Raw genomic sequence first — 9,212 nt, 5'->3', positions numbered from 1 at the left:
ACAGACAGACAGACAGATAGATAGATAGACAGACAGACAGACAGACAGACAGACAGACAGACAGACAGACAGATAGATAGATAGATAGATAGATAGATAGATAGATAGATAGATAGATAGATAGATAGATAGATAGATAGATAGATAGATAGATAGATAGATAGATAGATAGATAGATAGATAGATAGATAGATAGATAGATAGATAGATAGATAGATAGATAGATAGATAGATAGATAGATAGATAGATAGATAGATAGATAGATAGATAGATAGATAGATAGATAGATAGATAGATAGATAGATAGATAGATAGATAGATAGAACATGACTTAAATAATCAAACTTTAAATGTTGTGAATTGCTTAGCCAAAGTATGGGACGGCAACAGGTAAATACAAGAAGATATTTTAATGCAGTTCTCATTATCAGTTTTAATCCTACAAAAGCCATGATGTTTTTCAAAGTATAACCATGCACTTTTTAAAAGTCTTAACCAAATAGATTGTATATATAAGAGTGGTGATGGTACATAGATTCATCCCAAGCAATTTCAACGCAGAAATGTATGGTGCTGCAGTCAGAGAATACATTAAACATGGCTGGTCACCACTCTCTCCCCAGGAAATATGTTTTGTGGGCTTTTGTTAGGAATCATGATAGAGAATGAGTGGGTGAAGATAAAAAGCCAAAGCACTCCGCACCAAAGCAATGCCATAAAAGCTAGATAGGTTAACACAAAGAAACCGAAAAGCTCTCCTGCTTCAACAGATAGTTAGTGTTGGAGTTGATCCCAGGAACTCCTGCGTGTTCATTTGTTTGGTAAAGCTAAGACATCCTATACTGTTACTAATAAAACAAAGTAATAAAAGAACACGGAGGCTGCGCAGTCTTTAGATGCCTGTACAGGGAGAAGTTTGTCCAAAATACTTCTGAAACTTCTGATTACTTCCCCCAGAACAGCAGTTTTTATTCAAAAGCAAGGCGTGTACATTACAAATAAAAAACATACATTTTAATCGAGTTTCAGAGCTGTCTCGCACTTCTGACATGACTTTTCAGCACTTCCTGTTTTTCTACAAATATCTTCTTGTCGTAAGGCAGAACTCTTACAGAGACACATCCAAAAATATCTTCTTGTTACTGAGCAAATGATATCCAAGTCAAACACACACAAATATAAGCCTGTCCGCACGCCTCCAAACTACACAATACATTTTATTTCACACATAACTTGAGCATAGCAATACAGATCCTATAAGCATAGCATGAATATTTTCCAACATTAGACACCAGAAATTATTTTGTCACAACAGCTTACAACAAGAAACAGTGTAACTAGTGCATACAGCACAGTGAGCAAACCACATTACACGAATAGAATGTAATAACTACAAGAATCAGAATCAGAATCCTATTTACTTGTCATTGTGTAAAAAATGCACAATAAAATTTAAAAATAGCAACTCTCGAAGTCGGTGAAAACAATCAAATAAATAAATTAATTAATTAATCAGGGTTTACATGAATTTGCAGTGTTCAGGGCAACAACAGCTCTTGGGTAGAAACTGTTTTTCAGTCTGTTTGTTTTTTGACTTTATTGCCCTGAAACGCCTCCCTGAGGTGGTGGCCAGGGTGTGAGGGGTCCCTGATGATGCTGCGGGCTCTCCGGAGGCAGCGGGTCCTGTAGATCTCCTCCAAAGATGGAAGAGGGCAGCCAATCAGTCTCTGGGCAGTGTTTATGACCCTCTGGAGCTGCTTTATCTCTGAAATAGTGCAGTTGGAGAACCATAGTGAGATGCCATGCCACAACACCAACTCCACAGAGCAGCGATAGAAGGACACCAGCAGCTCAGTTCTCAGGTTGTTCCTCCTGAAAATCCTCAGGAAGTACAGTCTCTGCTGTGCCTTCTTCAGGTCCATCCTGAAGAAGGATGGATGAACTCCTGAAGAAGTGGAGTTTGCATTCCAGGTCAGGCCTTCACTGATGTAGGTGCCCAGGAACCTGAAATTTGGCACCATCTCCACCCTGTCCCCATTTATAATGATGGGCTGAATGTCTGGTTTACACCTCCTAAAGTTGACAATCAGTTACTTCGACTTGGAGGTGTTCAAAAGCAGGTTGTTGGTGGTGCACCAGACAGATAGCCGTTCCACCTCCATTCTGTACCTGGTCTCATCTTCTCCAGAGATGAGCCCGACCACCATGGTATCATCTGCGAACTTTATGATGGAATTGTTCGGGTGGATGGGGGTGCAGTCATGGGTGTAGAGGGTGTAGAGTAGGGGGCTTAGGACACAGCCTAGTGGAGTGCCGGTGCTGGTGCTCTGTGTTGGGTACATGTGGGGTCCTACTCTCACTCTCTGGGATCAGTAAAAATTTTTAAATTTAGGTTTGAATATTCAAATATCTGTTTGTGTTAATAAATTGAAATCTTCTAAATATTATATCATATTAACAAAAATTCAGCAGTTTGAAATAAAAAGCTTATGCATATTTTCATAAGATCTCCTTTAATAATTCAGAATTTAAGTGTGGTCTGCAACATAAATAAGAGCCTAAGTAGCAAGACAACCATTTTTAAGAATCAGAATCAGAATCAGCTTTATTGCCAAGTTCGTGCATACAAACAAGGAATTTGACTCCGGTACACTTTGCTCTTACATATATCTAATAAAAAAGGTGCATTTGCAACATCTGTATGCTGTTGTTCTGTAATCTATTGAATGTTCAACAGAGAAACAGCCTGGGGGAAGAAACTGTCTCTGTGGCGGCTGGTTTTAGTAAACAGTGCTCTGTAGCGGCGGCCTGAAGGTAAAACTCTAAACAGTTTATGTGCAGGGTGTGTGGGGTCTGCAGAGATTTTAGCAGCTCTTTTCCTGACCCTAGACCTGTATAAGTCCTGGATGGAAGGAAGGTCAGCTCTGATTATTCTCTCTGCAGTCCTGATTATTCGTTGCAGTCTGGACCTGTCCTGTTTTGTTGCTTTTATGGAATTTTGTAAGTTATCTCTACAAAAGTTATAATTCCACAAACGGAATCTTTCATTCAGTGTGAATAGTTTTGGAAACCATTAATCTCAATGGAATTTAAATTGAGGATGGATTTTCCATTGTCATGATACCGACTTGCCCAGATGAGGTCGCTGTTGTTTATTTCACTCGTAGCTCAGAGTTCTGTTTTCTTAGAAGAAGAATGCTTCTTGGCGATGATTGGTTAACACAGAGGTTGCCAAGACATCTAACAGAGTTTACAAATATGTCCACTCTGCAATCGCTAAATGGCTAACGTCGGTTTCCTTCCTGCGTCTATTTTAGGTCGGGCTTCATTTATCTTATTCTTTATTTGGTTGGCCCGCCCGCAGAACATTGTTGGTAAGACCTTTCCACATAATTTGCCTCCAGGTATCGATGTTTCCGATACAACTTTTCTACGTTACGTATAGAAACTACCTGCTGTTTGTTATAAAACTGTAGGCTTCTAATAAGCTGTTTGGTGTTACCCTTTAAGTAATTTTCTGTATCACTGGATATTTAGCTAAACAGAAATTGTATTGTGTTTTTTGTTTCCAATTAATAGTTTTTCAGCCGTCTTTTCTCATCACAAACGGACCAAAACTCTCCTCATTTCTACTCGGAAACACATCAGGAGTCTCACTGAATCTGAGGAGGGTTTCTGCTTCCAACACAACAGGTAGAAAAAAAAAATAATTAAAACACCCCACAGACCATCTACTAGACGATGATTGGCCATTCTAATGCCAGAATATGCTTTTACTTAAACCATTTCTCTGTAACTTTGGCTGAAAGTTCAGGTTCTTTGTCCTGCTGGAAAGTAAACCTTGGCCTAGGCGTCAGGTCTTCTGCAACCCATGAGCAGGTCTCTTTCACTAATTCCATAAATTTATCTCTGTCCATCTTCTCAAGAACTCTGACCAAAAGTTAATGCTGAAGAAGAGCATCCAAACAGCTTGATGGTGCCACCACCATGCTTCAAAGTGGTGGTGGTGGTGTGTTCATTGTATTCATGTTGCAAAAAGTGAAAATTTAGAAAAATTTGAAAAATGATATATCACATTCTTTCCACTTCAGTTATGTGCAACTCTGTTGGTCTGTCACATAAAATCCAAACAAAATACACAAAAGTTTGGGGTTGTACCTTTATGTTCCTTAATTTAGTTCATTTAGTTTTATCATCCTGGATAGATAATGTGATTTTAATTATTGTCTTTCACAGGAACCATTGGTTCATCATCATGTGTAGCAGAAGCAACACGGTGGGCACTCAAAACGGAGCAGATGGGAAAGGTAAAATGCACATCAACTTTATTCCGCCAGTACATATATATAGACACAAGAACTTAAAAGGTGATAAAATCAACCTGTGATTTATGCTTATGTCCATTTAATCTTTCTTCCCAGAGTGCAGTTCAAGTTCATCTGACATTGAGTCAAAGCCTGCGTTTGTGTGGTGAGAATGAAACAAATGCTGACTGCTGCTTAAAACCGTTATGTGTCCTGGAGACCTTTCAGGTGTCTGCCTGCGTTGGGAGCACACCCCTGGCATCATTGCTGATCCAAGCCACCATAAACGCCCGGTTATTTCCTGCTAACGCAAGCTCTGGTGATTCAAATTAAACTGGTCTCATCATAATGTGAAATGAGAGCTTTAAAAGCACGATGTTTCCTAATATATGAGTCATCTGTTCATTTTAGATAACAAAACAGTATTTCCAAACCAAGTGTACCAACCGCTTGGCATTTGTCCATGTGACTTGACATCCAGAACATGTGACGCACGCTGCTGTTGTGACCAGGTGCTTATATCAGTCTGTATTATAGTAATATAATGACAGTAACTAGTCAACTGTGTTTCCTTCTCCATTAATCTTCTTATTTGTGTTTCTACCAGGACTGTTCCAATGAAGAACTAAAGCTTTTTGCATCCCACTGTCTGCTGGGACCCTATGGGGGACAGGTGTCCCCTGCTCCAGATTACCAGTGCTCCATGCAGTCTGCTGAAAACTCTCCAGACTGGTTTCCATTTTTATGTGTCACTTCTCCACTTGAAAACAACCCCTACCTGGGTCTTTTCTACCAAGGAGACACAATGTGTGAAATTATTTTTTTAAAGTTTTTTTTGTATTTTGTCTTTTATTCTGTAATTGTTTTGCTACATATATATTTTTTTCATTCAACCGGTATAGTGCACCCAGGCCGGGCCCATCTTTCCGAATGCCTCTGCTGTCTGCTCCTGTGCCACCTCGTATTTATATTCAGGGAAGTCCTGTTGTCACATCAGATGACAAGTACTTCACTATACCTCAGGTTGGTTGTGTCTGTATTATCTTTTGTTTTACTTTTAAACATTATTAATCATGTTTTTCTTTGTTTCTTGAAAGAATTGTAACAACTACGACTTGGTATATGTTTCTGTTTCACAGATGGTCTTGGGACGGTGCATAAATGGTGCTCCTGTGGCCTTTCTCCAAAACTTTAAAGTGGAATGTGTAACTCTCATCCGCTCATGTCCAACCGGTCCTCCGATAAAAACGCAGCAAAAAGATTTGATCACTGAAGTGCTGAATGGGCAGGGTGGTGGGTTTAACCTGCTTACGTCACTAAAGCAGCGTTTTAATGTGCTTTGAAACCTTTCAAGTGCATGTGTTGTTTTCTTGAACCAGGTATTATTATGGTGAATTTAACTGATGAAGCTGATAAAAGCCTGTTCCTTTCAAGAGGTCAAGTGGATATTACATGTATGTAGACTTAAAATACTAAAATAAATTAAACTGACTGTCTGTCGAACATCTAACTTAAAAAGAGTTTATGTTATTCTCAAGCTGAGACATTGGTGTGTGAAAATGTGACCTTAGCGCTGGATTACAAATTCTACTGGAAAGGAAATGGCATCACCAGTATCTCCCTGACGCGCACTGTTGGGACCATCGTCTTGAATGGAAGTTGTAAGTTCATACAATACTCCTATTTTACTTAATTCATCACCATTCAGAGTTAATGGTCCTGTTTGTGTAGGACTGACAGATTTTGCTGTCCTGTCCTCTAAACAGTGGCATTAACTACAAGATATTCTGCTGTGTTTCTAAATGGAGAATCTGTGGCTGAGCCCAACTCAGGGAACCCAGGTAAGAGAAAATACATTTTGTTTCAGAAGCGTTTGTTGAGATTGCAGCTCTTACAGAGGATTTTACACATTTTTAATGACAGGTTATCAAGTGAGAAGACCTGTTATTGCTGGTATCTTGGACAACAATACTGAGTTAATGCAGAGGACACTGATGAATATTTGGAAACCAGGTAAAAGCCCATGTTGTTACAGTGTTGATTAATGTTTATTAACATCGAATCACACGTTTCAGTCTGTTTAAAAGCATAACTTGTCGTCCTGATCTGGTTGACAGTGGGAGATGGACTCTGTTCCAGTGCCAGCGTGAAGCCAGTTGTGTTTGGAGAGAATTCAACTTCAGGTTGCTTGCTGCCTATCAGGCAACGCAATATCACTCAGTGCGACCTCCTGAGGTTGGCTGCTAACTGTTATCTTTTACCTTTAGTGGCTATGTTACTACAATGCCTTGCAAAAGAATGCATACCACTGGAAATTACTCACATTACACTTTATAAACACAAACTGTAATTCATATTGGTGGGATTTCTATGTTGGAGATGAAAACAAAAGAGTGGTTCTGTGCAGTGGAATGGAAATGATAAATGGTTTTCAAAAACATTTATGTCTTGACCACCTTACCTATGTTTGACAAATATGCTTATGTTTAGCCACTCTTTTGTAGTCTTATTGCACCCTCTAATAGGTTTTTTTTGGTAATCTGCATTAGCTCCATCCATCTTCCCATCAAATCTAAACAGCTTTCCTGTTACTACTACAGAAAACCCTCCCTACTGCATAATGCTGATACAAACATGTATTACAGCACCTAGGGGATGTGCAATGTTAGTTTTTCTCCACCAAAGCATTTTATTTGTTAGCCTAAAAGTTCAATTTGGCTCTCATTTTATCCACGCACATTTTTCCACGTCCCCTTCATACCTTGCGGCAAACATTAAATGGGACTGTTAATTACTTTGCTTTGCATCTCTTTCATAAAGGCCAGAGTTACCTTTTGTGTGCCATACTTTGCATTTATAATAATTATAATCATCTTTATTGGTCATTGCATATGTACATTACAACAAAATTTGTCCTCTGCACTTAACCCATCCCTATAGGGAGCAGTGGGCTGCCATTGTGCGGCGCCTGGGGAGCATTCTGGGGCTAAGGGTCTTGCTCAGGGACCCAGAGTGGCAATCAGTGGGATACGAACCTGGCCCCTTGTGTCGCCTCTGGAACGCAAACCTCCCGTTCTAACCACTAGGCCACCACTCCCCACCACTTTACATATAATGAACAGTGCTTTGTAAGATGTCCAAAGCTTGGGAAATTTGTTTCTAACCTACATCTTTGCTGTCCTGTTAGTTTACTAATGTTCTCTAACAACCCCTGAGGCCTTCATAGAGCAGCTGTATTTATGGTGAGGTTAAATTACACAGGTGGACTCTATTTGCTAATTAAGTGACCTCAAAGGGCAGTTTGTTGCGAACCCTGCATCATTTTCTTTCCACTTCAAAGTTACAGGAATTCATGACAGAACTGTCAAAACCTTCAAAGGTTAGGAATACTTTTCCGAGGCACTGGTGCAATACACATTAGAGCAACTGATGATATTTTTTTCTCCTGTTCTAGAGAGACTGTTGCTGATCTGCAGGCAGGTCTAACCACGGCGACATATGTAGCACAGCGTGGTAACCCAGATCTTACAAGCATGACAGACTGGGTGAACATCAGCTGTAAGTAGATGAGCAGAGAAACCAATTGTTTTTCTTTTAATTAACCCTGTAGTTTTTCATAGCTTTAACCTACATTTGTTTTGAAGCAGAAAGCTTCTCTAATAAGTGATTCACGAAACAAATTTAATGCAGTTGTGACACGGAACGTAAACACATCGACAGGCGCCGCTGCAGGTGTGTGCGGTGATATCCCATCCCACCAACACATCAGGGTTTGGAGCCTCACCACCAGCCTGGTAGATGGAATACCCCAAAGAGAAATTCAAGCTCTAGAAGTCAGGTATTAGATAATTACCCACACTAAAGCAGCTTGTTTTTAGTTGTTGCAAATCTGTGTATTTTTAAGGTTCTTGTTGTCTTTTAGTTATAGCATGTCCACTTGGGCACTGGATTGTGGAGGAGGTGATGTCTCGTTATATGAGAACCTAGAAGAAAGTCAGTTGTTCCCAATCACCTCCTCAGTCACTTTTGTTGACATTCCCATTAACACAGGACCACCCAAAACCAGGTACGCACACATTTAAAATGCTGTTACTCATCGTTGTCAGACCAATCAGATTTTGTGATGATCTTTAATTCTATGACAAGGGTTGTATTTTTCCTTATAGGTTTCAGATCAACTTTACAGAATATGACTGTAACAGGAATGATGTGTGTTGGCCTGAGCTCGCCTTTCCCTTCACCAGATATTATACAGGTAGAGATTTAGCAAATCCGGGTAGATGGTGTGGACGTTTACCTTACGTCTGCAGATTATTCATTAATAAAGAGCTTCATATAAAAAAAATAAATTACTATTACGATCTTAAAACTTGATCAAGATTATAATGTCTATCACTAAGAACCAAGGTACAGATGCCACTGTAAAGCGTTTTGAATCTGAATGAAGCTAAAAGGCACAGTGTGATCTGTTTACTGTTGTTTTTAACTATAGATTATCTAGACTATAATAACATGTTTTACCTTTCTCTGTCACAGGTGAACCTTATTCCCAGTCGTTGGCTAAAGGGATGATCTTGGTTTTCATGTTTCTTGCTGCAGCAATTCTTGGAACTCCATGGAGACAGATAAGACAGGCCTGGCACAATGCTTGACTCGAATAAATGCTTAGAGAAAATGTGATGGGTGACTTTCAGGTAGACAACGAAGGTGTAAGATACCAAATAGTCGTATAATGCTCATCTATCTGTGAAATGTTGTTACGTATTTTTGTCTAATTATAGATTTTGTACCTGTAATTTTGTAAATATTGATGTGTGTATTTGTGCACTTATAGTGTATTTGTATATTTTGGTAATAAAGATGTTTTTCAAATAAGTTTTAAATTCCTAGTCATGATATTTCTTTTT

The 9,212-nt window shown here is 39.3% G+C and overlaps 1 protein-coding gene across 3 annotated transcripts; it reads left to right on the top strand.

Moving 5' to 3' along the window:
• The first annotated feature begins 3,214 nt into the window (after window positions 1–3,214).
• Window positions 3,215–9,188, top strand: tctn2 (tectonic family member 2). 3 transcript variants are annotated; one of them, XM_047381740.1, is made up of 18 exons: window positions 3,215–3,375; window positions 3,581–3,694; window positions 4,238–4,308; window positions 4,423–4,624; window positions 4,717–4,817; window positions 4,913–5,112; window positions 5,208–5,328; window positions 5,445–5,598; window positions 5,685–5,759; window positions 5,877–5,966; window positions 6,072–6,146; window positions 6,229–6,318; window positions 6,423–6,540; window positions 7,760–7,863; window positions 7,996–8,143; window positions 8,228–8,371; window positions 8,472–8,560; window positions 8,842–9,188. In XM_047381740.1, the coding sequence occupies exons 1-18, from the start codon at window positions 3,282–3,284 to the stop codon at window positions 8,955–8,957; spliced, it is 2,106 nt and encodes a 701-aa protein (XP_047237696.1). In that variant the 5' UTR covers window positions 3,215–3,281; the 3' UTR covers window positions 8,958–9,188. The 3 variants fall into 3 exon arrangements, with proteins under 3 accessions (XP_047237696.1, XP_047237695.1, XP_047237694.1); XM_047381739.1 differs by having other exon boundaries at window positions 5,844–5,966; window positions 8,026–8,143; XM_047381738.1 differs by having other exon boundaries at window positions 5,844–5,966.
• Window positions 9,189–9,212: the final 24 nt, after the last annotated feature.

This window comes from Girardinichthys multiradiatus, chromosome 12, assembly GCF_021462225.1.
Source record: "Girardinichthys multiradiatus isolate DD_20200921_A chromosome 12, DD_fGirMul_XY1, whole genome shotgun sequence".
In the NCBI taxonomy this organism is placed as follows: Eukaryota; Metazoa; Chordata; class Actinopteri; order Cyprinodontiformes; family Goodeidae; genus Girardinichthys; species Girardinichthys multiradiatus.
Note: the sequence above shows the minus strand (reverse complement) of the source record. Positions and strands in the feature narration are given on the sequence as shown.

What these genes read in the sequence shown, in the direction of transcription:
- tctn2 (XM_047381738.1), top strand. Translation starts at nt 3,282, where the DNA reads ATGGCTAACGTCGGTTTCCTTCCTGCGTCTATTTTAGGTCGGGCTTCA. An exon ending in CATCGTCTTGAATGGAAGTT is followed by an intron (nt 5,967 to 6,071) that starts GTAAGTTCATAC and finishes TCCTCTAAACAG; the next exon opens with TGGCATTAACTACAAGATAT. An exon ending in GATGAATATTTGGAAACCAG is followed by an intron (nt 6,319 to 6,422) that starts GTAAAAGCCCAT and finishes TCTGGTTGACAG; the next exon opens with TGGGAGATGGACTCTGTTCC.